The 19,009-nt window shown below is 43.0% G+C and overlaps 1 protein-coding gene across 4 annotated transcripts in view; it reads right to left on the bottom strand.

Annotated features, from left to right (window-relative positions):
• Window positions 1–2,006: 2,006 nt before the first annotated feature.
• The window catches only part of rab27b (RAB27B, member RAS oncogene family), a 207,951-nt gene continuing 190,948 nt past the window's right edge, over window positions 2,007–19,009 (bottom strand). For all 4 annotated transcript variants that reach the window (XM_070867507.1, XM_070867508.1, XM_070867509.1 and 1 more), the window contains 4 exons: window positions 14,455–14,543; window positions 12,127–12,230; window positions 5,372–5,495; window positions 2,007–4,434 (listed from right to left, as the gene is read on the bottom strand). In XM_070867507.1, the coding sequence (XP_070723608.1) occupies window positions 4,245–4,434; window positions 5,372–5,495; window positions 12,127–12,230; window positions 14,455–14,543 (507 nt within the window). In that variant the 3' untranslated portion in view covers window positions 2,007–4,244. The remainder of the gene's footprint in view (window positions 4,435–5,371; window positions 5,496–12,126; window positions 12,231–14,454; window positions 14,544–19,009) is intronic.

The raw sequence follows: 19,009 nt of genomic DNA, 5'->3' as shown, positions 1-19,009 counted from the left end.
CAATGCAGACTTGCGGGGCGATGGAAAGAACTCTCAGTAAGACTGTTAGATCTCCCCAGATATCCCAGCCCTTCAGTACTATTTAGGCTGGATAAAATGGACCTGTATTGTGAAGTAATTGAAGATTTTTCCCCAAAATATAAACTTTTTTTGTGTTTACTAAGATGATAAACCTCAATGGGTAAGTAGCTGTCAGTGCTAAGACCATAAGAACATAAGAATTTGGAGCAGGAGTAGGCCATACAGCCCCTTGAGCCTGCTCTATCATTCAATAACATCATGGATAATCTTCAACCTCAACTCCACTTTCCCACCCAATCTTCACATCCCTTGATTTCCCCAGAGTCCAAGTTTCGATCTCAGCTTTCGATATACTCAACGACTCAGCATCCACAGAACTTTGGGGTAGAGAATTGCAAATATATTCACAAACCGTCTGAGTGAAGAATTTCCTCATCTCAGCCTTATCCTGAGACTATGCCCCCTAGTTCTAGACTCCAACCAAGGGAAACAATCTCTCAGCATCTACTCTGTCAATCCCAATTGTATAGAAGGAACTTTATAAGACAGTAGCAGTACTGACCTGTAGAGTCAGCTTCTCCATTAAATCCCCTCTACTTATTCCATCTAATGTAATTCAGCCTGACAGAATATAATCATTTTTGGGGGGGTGGGGGGAGCGAGAGCATGAAAATGATTCTTTTAACAATGTAAATGCACACACACGGCCCTGTCAGACAACGCAAACTTGAGAGTTGAAGGGAGTGTCTATAGTGGAAAATATTTAAATCATTTCACTCCTTATTTACAATGTTCTTTTTGCCACAGAAAAGTTAATTGAAAATGTTTCCTCTCAAACATTTCCTCTCACTCCCTTATTCAAATAGCTAATCCATGCCCCATTACATGTTGTGGCCTAACTGATCGGTCTGCTTTAATACTTGTTGATGAAAGAGGTTGCTTCCAGGAGAGGCAGGGAGCAACATATCAGCAGAAACTGCCACGCAGAAATCAGATCATGACGTGAATCAGCTCAGTTTGCTAGCAGGATTATTCATGGAAGAGTTTTAGATAACACTGTCAAGCAGTTGTTTTCCTGTAATGCCCCTTTAATATAGTGCACCCACATTACATCATATGACAACATCAGTGTGTTGGATAATGATAAATCTGGGGGATTGGACATTTGAGTACAGGAAAAATTTAGTGCATACAAACTCTCCAATAGGCTTTCAGTTGGGATTCACATCATTTAACTTGTAAACATAAATCTGTAAGCATCAGTGACTGTGAAGCATTGTACACAAATCAGCTCAAGAAATCAATATGTGACAGGTTAAATCACATCCTTATGCTAAAAATCTGCCAAAAAGGTAGATAATGAAAACAACCTGAACTGTAGTTGTACTTCATTGGTAGGAGAATATCAGCAGTTAATACATGCATATCACATAATACAAGCTGACTTCTGTGCAGTTGGCATTCATCATTTGTGCAAAATATGTTCCAATACAGTATCACATACATGGCACTTACCGAACTAATCTCTATACCATAGTGCTAGAATGCCACAAGGTTACATTGCAGGGTAAATTCAACTCTCAGGCATGCCTAGCAGGGCGTTGCACTTGTAAGGATTGTGAGTCAGAGACTTGGTGTTAGTGTGCTGAAGTGCCATCTCCGACCCAAGCTCTTTTGAATACAGATCCCCTGTTTTGAGCACTGAATTTAACCTCAGAAGTCAAATCGAAACCAATGTCCCCCTCAATCATTCCAGGCACAGTGACATTCTTTCAAAAGCATTTACCCTTTTGCTTAATAAGCTAGCACTGACCCACCAAGAGATTCCAATTACCTTGATTCAAATCAAAATGTTGCAAATATAAGCTAATTCAATCTTAGCACAGAACCAAAAGTGACAACAGGAGGCTCTGTCGGGTTATAAAGGCCAATTTGTAAAGAATTTTAAAAAGGAATTCCAAAAGTGAAATAAATAGTTGCAAGAATTATGATTAAATTCATTTTATTTCTGTTCATCCTCCTGAATATTTAAGTGTAATAATGAACACAAAATATATTATTTGAAAGGAAGCTAAGTTGGAGGAGAAATTGAGCCCAATAGCACAAGAAAGTTGAATATATGCAATGATGCAGTGACTGCCCCAGGGCGTTTCAGTTATCAGGCCATCCCAATGAATGTACATTCATCCAGCTTCCTCACAATGCTGCACTCAGCAACTCCCATAAGTTAGTTCCCCAAACTCACAAATACAACAATCAAAGTGAAGTCAGAAACAAAAATGGCATCAAAATTTAAAATTAGCTTGAGAGTTTCTGTTTCAAAAGACTAATGAGGAATAGAACTGACAAAATGCTTCTTTCCAGATTGTGCTCTTGGCTTCTGCTCTACAGCCGATGTAAGTGATTCATTCAGTTATCCAGGCTATTCATTTAACTGTACACGGAAGTTCATGGCAGTGTTAGAAGCTGTCATAATAGTGTAATGAATGCTGCTTCTTTAAAAAAAAAAGTAACATATCCAGCTTGGCACGACATTTGAACCCCAAACTGAAAGATCAGCTCAACAGCTGAGATGACATGATGATCATCTGCCTCAGGAGTACATTTCACTCAACTGTGAAGCACAAAAAACTCTCGCTGTGATTGGGACTTGGGGTTACAGGAAGATGAAGTTGGACTGGAATCAAGCACGGTGAATAAATCTCAGCTGTTCAGTTGATTTACTGAAAAGGGACTCAGTGAATATGTAGGCTGGAAGCAAATGTGCAAAGTATCGACTTCATGGTCATAAGGAAGCTTCCCAAAATGTAAAATATTATAATTGTTGACAGATACACCAGGGAAAGAGCACTCCCCTGGATTTGTGAGCGAGTAAATCACATTCTCCTAGAATCCAACCGAGAGTTTGAAAGTCTGCGCAAGGTTGTTCACATGCATGTGAGGAAAGGGTCACCCAAACTTTGGCCAGACATTTTATATGGGCCTGTGCAAAGTACAGAAAAAACTATAACAAAAGCAAAATATTGCGGATGCTGGAATCTATCGAAAAAATGTATAGAGAAAACTATAATGGTTGCTGTGTAGTTCATTTGATTGGTTGAAAAGAATGGTCTGATCCAGATAATTTAAATGCTTTTCCAGAGTTTGATAGATCTTGCTTCTTTGATCTCCTCCATCGTGATGGAGCAGTCTGCTACTGTGAAGTGTTCTACCTAGCAGGCTAGCTGGCAGTGATATTATTTCCAGTGAGTTCTACCCAATTTGGGTGTCAGTCAACTGTATGGTTTACATTCAGAAGATACGAATTACATGTTACTGGTAGAAACATGACTGCTTTCGATTTTTATCATGTTGTAAATACTCCAGACAGACAAGCAGCCAGCACATGCACTTGATTGGTCAAGGCCACTGATGAAACCAATATTCACAATGCTTTGTGCACAATAGTTTTCATGAAATGCAGCAAATTAACACATGGAATGGAAACACTTTGAAACTTTGTTGTTGTTGTATTATTAATACACATGCTCTCATTATGTAGACACTGAGGTGTAACTAATTTTAGTTGAGGTCCAATTAATTTTACGATCTTCCCAACTCAAGAGAAATGAATGGAATTTGAAGCGTTTTGACAACAAAAATGTTGGAGGGTAAAACAAACTTAGGGGAAAACAAACTTAGATTATACTGCAAAAGGAAGTATTGTACCAAAAAAGAAAGGGATGGATCTCTTCAAAGGGAGTCCAAATGTTTGATTAAGATTACCAATGCTTTTTCAAGGACATTTTCTCAAATACTTCATTTCAATGTAAATGTTATTTATTTTACACGCAAGTTACTTGATGCCTTTTGCAACTTGCTGGCCTTATTTTCACCGTTGTAATGGATGGCTTACTTTTCTGTAAGAGAAATCAAGTTTTTTTTACTGATCATTTTACCGTCAGGCAGCATCAATATTTGGCTAGAAGCAGTTTAGTGCTGTTAATTTGGCTGGGGCAAATAACCCACTGCATTGAGGTATGCATCCACATGTCAAATCTTCCAACTGGAATACGGCATATTTTCTGCACCACCTAAACAGTCTCATCTATAATAATTTCCCCTAGTTATTACTGAAGATGGCCAGAAGAAAATGTAAAAAAAAAACAATGACATAGGAAAATAAACTTTCTGGAGAAACATTTACACATGCAGAAACTCTTTAGCTGTGGTGAAGTTGTTCTCTAGCAGGCACACTTTTTCTCGTTTGGGTTGGCAGTGTCGAGTTTTTGGCCGGCTCCTCCATTGACTGAATCAGGTATTTGACTCTTGTCGACACACTGCTCCATTCGTTTCATGATTAAGTCCAGCAATGCGATTATAGATTTATCAATGCCGGCTCCAGTGGCAGCACTAGTTTCAAAGTAGGGAATCCTGTGGGAAGGAGAGAACGTTAGATATTTTTCCATTTTCCATGCAAGAAAACAATGTGCACACAGCATCCAATGAGAACATCTTTTTCCCCAGAGGTATTTATTATCTAAAGATTGAACAGGCGAGCCATGGTGTAGATCAGAATGATGACTGCAATGAGTCTGAGTCCCTATACTTGTTAAAAATCACATGCGAGAGATTAGGATTTGCTTGTTTTTTAAATATAGTTTTACCCCCCCTAGTTTACTTTCCCCCCCACCCCCAATATAGCACCCCCACCTCCTCCATGCACCTTCTCTGATTTTGAAGCCAGATAATCTGTTTTTAAGCCTCTGACCAAGTCACAATATACTTTGCTGCTAGAAATTGCGAGAGAAACCTGCCAGGGGGAAAGCGGATTGGGGCCAGAACAGGCCCAAATAGGTCAGTTTTTAAGCTTTCCTTGTGGGGCCAGGAGGAGCAGAAGTCCTCCACTGGGTCCCACAATGAATGCTGAGGCCTCCCCTGCCATTGATTCCTCCCCCTCCACTTCCCAACCGCAAGACTCCCATGAAACAGCTCCAACAGCCGATCCCGCCAAGTGGGAAGTTGGTCAGCAGGAATTAAATGAGGCCCGCGAGCTAAAACAGCTCGAGCCTTATTTCTGGAGCAGCGGGTGAGTTTCTAACTCATAACGTTATACAAACGCCCAACCACCCACCCTAAGTTAAAAATAGGCTTGCCTTAACTTACCAATTTTCAGAAACGACTCTGACTGGTCAGTTATAGAACACAGATATTTACAATGTAATTGTGACTAAACAGGCACAATCATAATTCTATTTGTTATAATGAGGGGGAAACTGGATCAGAAAAGACCAATCTTTCACTGTCAGCTTCAAAAGAGTTAAACTACTTCAAATGGACATGATAAAAGTTAAGTGAGCAAAGCGCTCACCCGTATTTGTCTGCTAGCTCTTTTGCTTGCGTCTCCTGTACCTCCCTCTGTTCGGACAAATCCGCTTTGTTTCCAACTAAAACCACGTCTGGATTTTCACAATATGCATTTGCTTGAAGCTGGCCTGAATGAAAGAAACAGTAAAAGTAGTTAGTAACCCAAACTGACTGACGGTGGCAGCAAAGAGTCCAAGTTTCTACAAACCAGGAAGTTCAAACAAAGAAAGAAATAAAAGCTGCTAATCAGAGCAGAACAGCGAGAGGCCAAGAGCCAGGTCGAGCTTTGCATGTGGCGGTTGAACTAAATTCAGAGAATGAGGAAGACTGTACATAAATGTTGGTCAACGAACATTCTTCCTCATTATTTCCACGTCCATAAACAAATGAACCAAAGTAGTACAAAAAAGAGAATTTCCTAGGTGAACTATTTTCACAAGAAAAGCATTTGATAAACATCCCCTCACTTTCAGACAATCACACAATTGTTGAAATGCATCATTACATTACTTGCTGATGAAGTTATTTTGGTGAAATTTACATTGCTTTCTCCAAAAACATTTCCAAAACACTTCTTTAAGAACAGCAATGCCAAAATGCTCATTATATGGAGATGACACAATAATGCTCTGTGCAATATTACAAGTCACAGCAAGTAGTTATCTTCCAGGCAGAGGTCTAGGCAGACCGTTTTCATTTGGATCTGTGTGTAGCTATAGAATAGGTGGAATAAACTGTAACTTTTTCTATAAATTCTCTACCAGCCAAGGAGTATAGGCCTCAAAATGAGTGTTTCTATTAAATACCTCAATTCATATAACAGGCAAAGGAGTTGCATATGAACATATGGTAATAGGCATACTAATTTAAAGCCATGGAGAAATACAGTCCTTAACCCAATAATCTATCTGGCTTTTCTTGTGATAGAACAGTTTCTCTGAGTATGCATAAAAAAAGCAGTGGGGGTGGTGGGAGGCATTAGGACTGAAATTCCATGGTTCTTACAGTGCTGTCTTACTGTAACCTCAGCAGGAGTGCACCAGAAGGGCCACAAGTTAGATTCATTGGGTCCCAGCCTTCTGTCAGGGATTCTGGGTTGGCCTGTTGGGAGTTGAGCCGTTACCTGTTCCAAACAAGACCAGCGGCAGAAAAGAGGGCATGGATTGCCTACAGCAAGAGTTCCTGAGTCTTCAGCTTGTCAGTGGGACCTGGAGGAGGTACGTCAAGGTGAGCCCAGGCCAACGCACCAATAGTTGGAAGTGAGTCCCAACTCACAGCTCAGGCTAAAATCATGGCCTCAGAAGTTTTTCTTAAAAATATTTAAATAAGCGGGATGGTCAACTAAGAGTTGTTTCTGTATTTAAATACTGCCTTATTATATCTCTTAGGAATGTCATCACATACATTGAATTATTTGTTGTTATTTGGGTAATTGGGTAATGTTGTGACATACATTGAATTATCTGTTGTTATTTGGGTAATGTCGTCACATACATTGAATTATCTGTTGTTATTTGGGTAAATATGTATAGACACAGCATGATCCCATAAACAATAATCAGATGACTGGCCGCTTAATGGGGATCTGATGGTGTTGGTTCAGGGAGAAACATTAGCCCAAATATCAAGGAAACATTCTACTATTCTTTGAATAGTTCTATGGAATCTTTAACTACCACCCGAACTGGTAGGGGCCTTGGATTAAGGTGCCAGTCAAAGGGTGGCATCTGTGACAATACACATTCCATCAGCGGTAAAAGTCAGCTTAGCTTCTGTGCTGAATTTCTGAAATGGGGTTTGAGCCCACAACCTTCTGAAGCAAATGCAAATGTAGTATGAATAGAGAGTGTGATATATTCTTTACGACATCACAAACACACACACTAAAAGATAGCTCCAATACATCATGTGACTTGTCACATGGCACTTTTATTTTTATATACCAGTAGTTGCATTACCACAGTAGTACACTAAGTGTAGCAGTAGTCCACTAGGTGCAACCATATTAGAGAGAGAGAGAGAGAGGCATGGGGGCCATTTTAATGTAACCCACATGGCTGGAAACCATCTCACCTGATTTACTTTCCACTGACTTCAATAGAAAGTAAAATCAGGTGGAGTACAAAACAGGCAACCGATCCAATCTCAGTATCCAACCAGGTGGGTTTGGCTAAAATCACCCCCATACAGACTGACAGACCCAAATACAAACACACATAAGGAAAAATAAAGTGCCAGAAAAACAGATGCACCATTATTCAGTATGCAGCCAGGCACAAACCCATGGATATGTCAACAGTTAAGGAACCAGTCAATTGAGGAATAATTCATACCAAACTACAGGAATGCAATTATCAAATGGGCAAAACATATGAGTCTCTCCTAACTCAGCTATGTGAAGATAGAAAGAGTTATAAATCATCCAAAGGTATATTTATACTGATCTCACATCAGTCGACGTTGTATAGATTCCCAGTTGGCAGTACCTTGTTCAGGCTGCTTGGCTGTTAGTCAAACAATCAATTAAGAAAGTTCTCTGCACATAAGTGTTTTCATGTATATGCAGACTTCCTCACCTGACTTACATTTTAAAGGAGCATCTGCACTCCTGTTGCATTGAAATCAACTTTGGGTGTGTTTATTAACAACATAACAAATACTTGGCAGAGAAAAACATCCTAAGGTGCTTCAAAGAGGCATTATGAACTATGAACAAAAGGGGACAAGGGAAGTGCAGGCTTCGGGAGTTAGGGAAGGAATTCCAGAACATGGGTCCTCAGGGGCTGAAGGCATAGCTGCCACTGATGGGCAAAAGGAAGGGGAATATTCACATGAGGTTAGCGTCAAAGGAACAGACAGTTTGGGGGTGAAGGTTGAAGGCCTGGAGGAGGTCACAGAGATATGGAAGGGTGAGGCGATAGAGGGATTTAAACAAGGACAAAATAACTGAATTCCAGAGGTGAGGTGAGAGTGGCTGCCCTTGACATCAAGGCAGCATTTGACTGTGTGTGTCACCAAGAAGTCCTACTAAAACTGAAGTCAATGGGGATCAGGGGGAAACTCTCCACTGGCTGGAATCATACCTAGTATTGTGTCTGGTGGAGAGTTTCAGACCTAGGACATCAGGATCTCAGGGCAGTGTCCAAGGCTCAACTATCGTCAGCCACTTCATCAATGACCTTCCCTCCCTCGTAAGGTCAGGATTGGGGCTGTCTGCTGATGATTGCAGTGTTCAGCTCTATTATCAATTCCGACAAAGCAGTCAGTGTAGCATACAGCAATACCTGGACAACATCCTGGCTTGTTGGCAAGTAACATTTGTGTCAAACAAATAAGAACATAAGAAATAGGAACAGGAATAGGCCATACGGTCCCTCGAGCCTCCTCCGCCATTCATAAAATCATAGAAACATAGAAAATAGGTGCAGGAGTAGGCCATTCGGCCCTTCGCGCCTGCACCACCATTCAATAAGATCATGGCTGATCATTCACCTCAGTACCCCTTTCCTGCTTTCTCTCCATACCCCTTGATCCCTTTAGCCTTAAGAGCCATATCTAACTCCCTCTTGAATATATCCAATGAACTGGCAATAAGATCAATAAGATCATGGCTGATCTGATCATGGACTCAGCTCCACTTCCCCGCCCGCTCCCCATAACCCCTTATCCCCTTATCGTTTAAGAAATTATCTCTTACTGTCTTAAATTTATTCAATGTCCCACTTCCACAGCTCTCTGAGGCAGCGAATTCCACAGATTTACAACCCTCTGAGAGAAGAAATTTCTCCTCATCTCTGTTTTAAATGGGTGGCCCCTTAGTCTAAGATCAAACCCTCTAGTTCTAGTCTCCCCCATCAGTGGAAACATCCTCTCTGCATCCACCTTGTCAAGCCCCCTCATAATCTTATATGTTTCGATAAGATCACCTCTCATTGTCGGGCAATGAGCATCTCCAACAAGAGAGAACCTAAGCACTTCCCCTTGACATGATCTGAAAGTACAGCATCAGTTTCCACATGAAGGTTGACCACACCCAGCTCTACATCACCAGCACCTCCCTCGATCCCTCCACTGTCTCTGAATTGTCAGAATGCTTGTGCGATCTGGATGAGCAGAAATTTTCTCCAATTAAATATTGGGCTGGATTTTCATGGGGAAAGCAAGTTGGGGGCAGGGCGGGGGGGGGGCTCCGATGTGGACGGGAAACGCGGGAGAACGGATTTCCCGCAGAACCTGCCGACTTTAAAGACAGGGCCTGATTTGCATCTGAAGCCTTTGTTTCCCATCCGCAGCCAGCCAGGTGGAGAGGCTGGCTGGCCTAGGCGGGTAGGCCTACGGCTCTAGGCTGCACAGAGGAGGGAGGAAGGGATCGGGTGAGGGCGGGGGGGAAGCAAGAGATCGGGGCCGTCGAGGCACTGTGGGGTGGGGAGGCAAGAGGAGATCGAGGCCTGCCACTGGAGGATGGTCCAGCCTCAGAATAATTGGTTGGAAGGTAGCCAGGCGATCAGGGGCCTCGTGAGGGGATCTCTGATTGCAGCGCGTATGTTAGGTAGGGATCCTGCATCCAGGAGGTCAGCATTTTTAAATTCTTAACCTTGTTTTCAAACCCTCCATGGCCTTGCCCTTCCGTAATTCTGTAATCTCCTCCAGCCTCACAACCCCCGAGATATCTGCGCCCCTATAATTCTGGCCTTTTGAGCATCCCTGATTATAAGCGCTCAACCATTGGTGGCTGCCAAGGCCCTAAGCTCTGGAATTCCCTGCCTAAACCTCTCTGCATCTCTTTCCTCCTTTAAGATGCTCCTTAAGACCTACCTCTTTACCCAAGCTTTTGTTCATCTGCCCTAATATCCCCTTATGTGGCTTGGTGTTGAATTTTGTTATTATAATGTTATTATCCTTGGGATGTTTTAATACATTAAAGGCGATATATAAATACAAGTTGTTGTTGACATTCAATAACATTGCCATCGCTGAATCCCCCACCATCAATATCCTGAAGTTCAACTGGAGCAGCCACATAAATGCTATGGCTACTGGAGCAGGTCAGAGGCGGGGTATTCTGTGGCGTGTGACTCATCTCCTGACTGCCCAAACTTTCTCCACCACCAACAAGGCACAAGTCAGGAGTGTGATGGATTACTCTCCACATGCCTGGATGGGTGCAGCTGCAACAACATTTAAGCAGCTTGACACCATCCAGGACAAATAATTCCCTTAATCAGCACCCTATTCACTAGCTTATACATCAACAACCTCCACCACCAGTGTACCATGGCTGCAGTGTGTGCTATCTACAGGATGCACTGCAGCAAGTCACCATGGTTTTTTTTGTCAGCACTTTCATCTGCAACCTTCACCATCTAGAAAAACAAGGGTAGCAGATGCACGAGAACACCATCACCTCCAAGTTCCCCTCCAAGTCATCCACCATACCAACATGAAGATATAATGGCCTAGAAATCCTGGCCTCTCCAGGTCAGTACGGAGTGTGTATGGACCCGGGAAGGCATCGCAAATGCCAGTTTTCAGCGCACAATGTACATGTGCTGAAAACCGGCTTTTGCGATCTGTCAAGCTCCAGCTTGACAGATCTTCCGCATCTCCACTGCCAGGACATTCGTAAGGGCAAGATTGCGGGATTTACCCATATCTTGCCCAGCGGATGTCCTGAAAACTGTTGCGCCTGATAAAAGCATAGCCTACAGCCGTGAAGACAGAACACACATATGTGTGATGCAATAATTAAGTAATGTAAATTATGATTTAATATGTTGATATGCAGAGCCTATTAAGTGATATTAGTATGCAGAGTTAAATTGGAAACAACCCTACTACATCCCCATGCACCTGTGTGGTAAAAAGCTGCATTAGTCATGACTGTTTAGTTGTTTTACTTGTACACGGCTTTATGGAAATAATTTAAAATGCAGCGCATGTGGGTAACTTCAAAACACTCTTACTTACATGTTTGCCAATAAATTCTCTTAGTAGTCACATATTTCTTTACTATTTCTTTAACAAAGTCACAAATACCTCACTTCTGCTATTGTATCTCTCATATATTATCATATTTCCAGTCCATACACCCTTTGATTTTTTTTTAGCCGTAAACCTATTACAAGTTTGATAAATGGAATGCACCTCGGCCAACAATAAGATATATGTCTAGTGCAGTAGCCATCTGCACATCAGACTGTGAGTACAGATTAATTGGTGACAAATACAGACAAGTGAACAGATGAGGGCCCAAAACTGCCCCATGCCCGGACTGGAGGCAGTAATCTTCCGGGCCCGGGTCAATTATCGTCCGGGCGGGATGTCCCCTCCCTGGCGTGGAATTGCCCTTTGCGGCCCTCAAACGAGGCGCAGCGCTGTCTCGGGCTCTCCGTGTCGTTTCAGGGGTGCTCCTGGATGCTCCATGTAGCACTAACGTGCCACAACGCCCCTCCCCTTCAATTAAAGGGGAGGGCCACTATGGACTCTGCAGACGCTTTGGTGGCCACCACTGGGCCACCAGGGGCAATCTCCACAGGTCCACCGGGTTTCCAACAGATAAGGTGACACAACATTCTAATTCACAATTACCTGAAGGCCCTGTGTAAACAAACAACTGATAGCTGCTGAGTACACTTACATTTTTAGCAACTTTCCAATGCAGAAAAACAGGTTTATTCATGCTCACAGTAAGTTCTCAATAAAAGCGCCACCCCTCAAAGGAATGCTTTAATTTAGAACTGAATTACCACCATAACTTACTTATCCAGTTTCTCACATTCAGAAAACTCTGTTGACTCGTTAAGTCAAAGATCAATAAAAATCCCATGGCATCTCTGAAAAAGGCTGTGGTGAGGCTCCGGAACCTACAGGAACAAATAAATGCAATGCTTTGATCCAATTTAAAAATGCATAAGTCAAGTAGTCAATCTCTTACCGTCTATCATTATAACCTGCCACAGTGGATTGCCTCATAAAGGGTTTCTGGCTTGCAAGTCAGTAATAATATAATGTTTTGGACATTGCCTTGACAGCCAGTACATGAAATTATTTTCTTTTACAATTCAGACTTTTTGTTGCTTGTGAAATAATTTATTTAAAATGCACTTTCCCCCATTGAGGGTGACACTCTAAGCTGTTTTCTTCCCATTTACTATTTTTTAAGTTTCCTTCATTCAAGCACCTTCTGTGGTCAAGAGGATGAGCAACATATTCCCAAGCCTATTTCACTCTAAAGCCAGGCACCCAGACAGGGCATGAGTGCAGGTGGCTGAGTGACTCTTTCATTCTTTCCTGTAGGTAAGTGTCTGCCCTGAATTATAAGAACATGAAAGGGTATAGGGAAAGGGCAGAGGAATAGGACTAAATGGATAGTACTTTTATAAATCCTCGTACGGGTGTGATGGGTTGAATGGCCTCCTCCTGTGCTATAAAATTCTACGATTCAGTGAAATCTATGTGGGAGAATCACAGACACAAATCTGGGCCGTGCTTTGCCATTATCCTGCCTCCATACATCTAAACTATCAAAACATACGTACACCTACAATGCTAAGCATTGGACTTTTAACTACATATTAAGCTCTCAATTAGTCGGTATGTGAATCAACCATTGGGTATAACATTGAGCCATACAGGTCATAGTTTTAGTTCCTGTACTGCCCAACATTAGTTAATCTCAGCAGTGTGGTAGTAAGGGAAAATCAATTTGCTTCAACTAAGAGGCCCAAATTTCTAAATCTTTGACAATGCTGTTGAATGTGGCAATGGGAATCACTGTACGGGTTGTAGTTTCTTAAGAATAGTTGGTTTCTTGTATATCTCCAGAGGGGCTTTGCAGTGTTGGGGTGTACATTTTGTTGTTTTTGAGTGCAGCACAAAAATAATGGAACGTAGGTCAATATTAGTCATGTGCTAGCCATTTCTCTCCAAGAAGTCTTAAGAAAAATAGATGCAGGTTTGAGTTGGATTGAGTAGGGCACGTTCAGTTAGAGCTTCTTCATGTTTTACAACTTAGGCACACTAAAGGTCAGCACTGCTTAGGCTTTCAAACTAAGGCAGTCTGGAAGGTCAACAGATTTCTGTCAGTCTGGGGTGCAGTATATGAGCAATGTCTCAAAAATGTTGCATTATGTTTTTTCTGTATTCATTGAAGTACTAGCATGTTACTTCCGTTTCTGTATACTAGCGAAATGATTTGTTTTCCTTCCACTGATGACTGCCTTCTAGAAGTTAGGACAAGGGGTCGTCCAGGAGACATTTGGGCAGAGGACCTCTCTCACACAGAAAAGTAAGGCATGAAGGAGGGAAACCAGAATTTTGCACATTACAACAACACTGAAATTCCATTGTACAGATAAAACATCTATACAATGTAGATTTATGCCGCTAACCAAAAACACAACCCCACCTAAATATACTTTTAAGTCTCAGTTTAAATAAATGAATTATTTAAAATTAATGGCTATGTTGAAAATCTTTCTGTGCTCAGAACAAAGACCTTGCATGATCTGATTGGCAGCACAGAAAGCCGCAATTGTCTCGAGCTTATATAGTGCTATTGAACAGATCATTCTTTTCCAGAGAGGTGATTTAAAACCACACAACAGAAGAGGGGAGGGGAACATCATGCTACGTGTTCATTAACACAGTTGCAAACCAACAAAACCCATTTGAAATTAATCCATATTCGCTTCATGAATAGGCTAAATATGTTTTTTTTTTAAATCCTGCAGGGTTACTGATCTAGATTTCCGAATCAAGGGAACAATATAAAAATTTGCTGATGACACCATTAGGGGTTAAGTTTGCTATGGCCTCACTCTGCCGTGGGTGGGCAGGAATCAAACTGAAACAAGAGATCCCATTGGAAACCCACTGGCTGCTAAAATCCCCCTCCCATAGTTACGAAACTAGCACACGGTTTCAGTCAAACATTTATTTCATGAAGCCAGTGCCTCTTTAAGTAGAACGTAATGAGACCATCAATGCTTTACAGCATGAGAAAATTAAATAGATAATTGTTTAGCATATAAAAAAACTGTAGTAACATATATTAACTGCTAAGTAACAGTATATATATAGCATTACCTTTCCTGCCCAGCTGTATCCCATAGTTGGAGATGGATTTTAAAGGTGTTGTCTGTTTTACCATTTGAGTCTCTTCCAACATGGTGCTCCTAAAAGAATAAAATTAAATTAGTGGCCTTGTCTTGAGATGTCAAAGATGGCTTACTGCAGCTGGCATTAATGATCCAATGCCTTTAGGTCTACTAATATCAGTAGGTTTATTAGGTCCATTAATTGCACACAGCAGCTCACTAATATTCCACTAAAGAAGCAGTGACACCATGGGGCAGATTTTCAATGGCTACTGCCCCATTTACACTGGAAATCAGCGCGATAAGCAGGTATGCTTCTCCTGGTCCCAGAAAAATGCTCCGGCCCGCTGCAAGTTCCTGTGTGTCCAGCACCCGACCTTGGGATCGCCCTTCCGTCTGGCCCCCGCCGCCCCAACACCCCCCCGCTCCCACACACCAGGTCCGTACTGTTAGCTGCCTTGGCCGATTTCCTGCCCATCCTGGCTGGCAAGCTGCCTCGGAGTCCCCCCTCAGCACATGCAGCTGGCCGATCACATGCTAATAAGGTGTGACCACCAAGCTAGTTCAGGTTCTCGTTGCTGCGGTTGGGTTCACGACATGATCATACCACCACCCGCTTACAGCAACAAACTAAAATCGGTCCCATTGGTTTCTCATCCATGGGACAGGTTTTTTTTTGCGATTTGAAAACTCATCTCCCCTTCAATCAGACAATTCTATCCTAATAAGTTGAAAAACAGGAATGAGATCATAAATGTTACATTTTGATAAAGCAGATTTGTCACTGGGAAAATCATGGCAATCCTGGACTGCTGTTATCTTCAGTATTAAGTCAAAAGAGGAGAAAGTACTTTCAATACAAGCAGATGACACAAAACTTGGAACAGTGAGAAGGAGAGTGATAGATTTCAAGAGGACATAGACAGGCTGGTGAAATGAGCAGATACATAGCAGATGAAATACAATGCAGAAAAGTGTGAAGTGATGGATTTTGGTGGAAAGAATGAGGAGAGGACATATAAACTAAATGGTACAATCCTAAAGGGGGTTGCACGAACAGAGAGACCTGGGGGTATGTGTGCATAAATCATTGAAGGTGGCAGGGCAGGTTGAGAAAGCGGTTAAAAAGGCTTACGGGATCCTGGGCTTCATAAATAGAGGTATAGAGTACAACAGTGTGGAAATTATGATGAACCTGTATAAAACACTGGTTTGACCCCAACTGGAGTACTGTGTCCAATTCTGGGCACCACACTTTAGTAAGGATGTGAAGGCCTTAGAGAAGGTGCAGAAAAGATTTATGAGAATGATTCCAGGAACGAGGGACTTCAGTTATGTGGACAGACTGCAGAAGTTGAGCTTGTTCTCCTTGGAGCAGAGAAGATTGAGAGGAGATTTGATAGAGGTGCTCAAAATCATGAGGGAGTTGGACAAAGTAGATAGAAACTGTTCCCTTTGGCAGAAGGGTCGAGAACCATAGGGCACAGATATAAGGTGATTGTCAAAAGAACCAAAGGTGACATAAGAAAAAAGGTTTTTACGCAGCGAGTGGTTAAGATCTGGAATGTACTGGAATGTGGAGGAGGCAGACTCAATCTTATCTTTCAAAAGTGAGTTGGATAAGTATATGAAGGAAAATAATTTGCAGAGCTACGGGGAAAGGGCTGGGGAGTGGGACTAGCTGAGAGTCAGCACGGGCTCGACGGGCCGAATGGCTTTCTTCCGTGCTGTAACTATTCTATGATTCTACTCTTTTCTCTCCCACTTATTTGATGCTAAATAGCATTTCTTAAAATATTATATTTGATCATTATTAATCCTTGGATTTCTTTGCAGTCCCATGAAGACCTGCCATTTTGCCTCTCCATTAGTGAGTTAATGGAGCAGCGATGATGTGTCACATGTGGAATACTACACACAGACACTCAGGACTGGCTTGGATGTTGATCAAGAAGCACACAAGCCATGGAAATTCAGTGCCAGCTGGATTTTTTGCCAGTTCAGAACTGCTTAACATTCACTAGGCCTAGTACAGGTTGCTGGTATAAAGGATTCCCCAGGGAGCTGCTTCTTTACATGCCCAGCACTGACTTCAGTTTAACACCTCTCCAGCAGAAGGGAAACTCAAAGCTGGAGGATCTTCACTGGTTCAAAAATATCAAAGTAAAACTATCTCTTACTAGGTGAGAGAGGTTCTTTTAAAACTTTGAATATTTTATAAATTGGACAGGGAGTGAAGAGACACTTTAGATTGGAAATACTGCCCATGTTATCCTTCTTTAATTTTCTTTTGAGGAAAACAAGTTGCATTTAATTGGTATATTAATACTAATAATTAAAAGTAAAAGCTCACTGCTGGGTTAAACCTGGGTACATGACTAAGTAGGTTTAGTTTTCCATATACCGCTCACGTGGCATAGTAAGAGGCACCGTCTGTAGTCCTTAGGGAAGCACTGGCCGGAATTTAGAAGTTTCTGACCCGCCCGGAACGGGGTGCCGGTAGATCGCGGGAAACCCGGAAGTCAAAGTCCATGTTTTCCCGCACGCAGTTAACACTCCACAGCGTGCGTGTGACGTCATGGACTGATTGACAGGCTGGCTTCCAGTCGGACGGGGAATGCTGGACATGAGGCTGCATCAAACAGCTAGGTGCTGGGTCTGGCAGGGGGGGAGGTGGGCGGTGTAGGGGTAGAGGTGATTTTCCAAGCCCGGGAAGGGGGGCAGTTCTGATCCCCAAACTCAGGTAGAAAAGTTCTGATCTTCAACTCCAATGGGGGGAGGGGGTCTGATTCCCGACATGGGGCAGGGGTGGTGTTTGGTGTTTGTATGGGGTGGGTTGATGGTGAGGACGATTTGGGGGGAAGGGGGGCAGGACGAAGCACTCCTGCTCCTCCCGGCCCAAAAGGTTTGCTCCCCGAGGCTGCGCTTGGCTCACTGCAGCGACTGGAAATCCCGAGGCCCGGGATCCCCTGCCTGCCGCAGCCCACCTCTACCCCTACACCGCCCACCTTCCCCCCTGCCGGACCCAACACCTAGCTGTTTGATGCAGCCTCATGTCCATCATTCCCCGTCCTACTGGAAGCCAGCCTGTCAATCAGCCCATGACGTCACACGTCACATGCACGCAGGTTAAAGAGGCTTCAGAAGCACATAAGAAATAGGAGCAGATGTAGGCATTTCGACCCCTCGAGCCTGCTCCGCAATTCAATAAGATCATGGCTGATCTTCTACCTCAACTCCATTTCCTGCACTATCCCCATATCCCTTGATTCCCTTAATATCCAAAAATCTATCGATCTCTGTCTTGAATATACTCAAAGACTGAGCCTCCACAGCCCTGTGGGATAGAGAATTCCAAAGATTCACCACCTTCTGAGTGAAGAAGTTTCTCCTCATCTCAGTCCTAAATGGCCAATCCCTTATTCTGAGACTATGACCGCTGTTCTAGACTCCTCAGCCAGTGGAAACATCCTCCCTGCATCTACCCTGTCAAGCCCTGTAAGAATTTTGCATGTTTCAATTAGATCATCTCTCATTCTTCTAAACTCTATAGAATATAGGCCTAGTCTACTCAATCTCTCCCAAAGGATCAATCTCCCATTCCAGGAATCAGTCTGATGAATCTTTGTTGCACTCCCTCTATGGCAAGTATATCCTTCCTTAGGTAAGGAGGCCAAAACTGTAAACATTACTCCAGGTGTGGTCTCACCAGGGCCCTATATAATTTCAGTAAGACATCTTGAGGCCGAAATTGCCCCTTTCCTTAAGGCCTGTTATGCAGTGATTGTGACCATTTTTTAAAAAGGGAATGTCCGACTGCGGCAACTACAGGGGAATCTCCCTGCTATCAGCCACTGGGAAAGTTGTTGCGAGAGTTCTCCTCAATCGTCTTCTCCCTGTGGCTGAGGAGCTCCTCCCGGAATCACAATTTCGTCCCCTACGGGGCACAATGGACATGATATTTGCAGCGTGACAGCTGCAGGAAAAATGCAGGGAGCAGCGCCAGCCCTTATACATGGCCTTTTTCGACCTTACAAAGGCCTTTGACACTGTCAACCGTGAGGGTCTATGGAGCATCCTCCTCCATTTCAGATGCCCCCAAAAGTTTGTCAACAGCCTTCGCCTGCTTCACGACGACATGCAGGCCGTGATCCTTACCAACGGATCCATTACAGACCCAATTCACGTCCAGACTGGGGTCAAACAGGGCTGCGTCATCACTCCAATCCTCTTCTCAATCTTCCTCGCCGCTATGCTCCACCTCACAATCAACAAGCTCCCCGCTGGAGTGGAAATAAATTACAGAACCAGTGGGAAGCTGTTTAACCTACGACACCTCCAGGCCAGGTCCAAGATCACCCCAACCTCTGTCGTTGAGCTGCAGTATGCGGACGCGCCTGCAAATGCGCACATTCTGAGGCTGATCTCCAGGCTATAGTCAATGTATTAACTGAGGCATATGAAAGCATGAGCCTTACATTTAACATCCGTAAGACAAAGGTCCTCCACCAGCCTGTCCCCGTCGCACAGCACTACCCTCCAAT

Source organism: Pristiophorus japonicus, chromosome 2 (genome assembly GCF_044704955.1).
Source record: "Pristiophorus japonicus isolate sPriJap1 chromosome 2, sPriJap1.hap1, whole genome shotgun sequence".
Classification (NCBI taxonomy): Eukaryota; Metazoa; Chordata; class Chondrichthyes; family Pristiophoridae; genus Pristiophorus; species Pristiophorus japonicus.
Note: the sequence above shows the minus strand (reverse complement) of the source record. Positions and strands in the feature narration are given on the sequence as shown.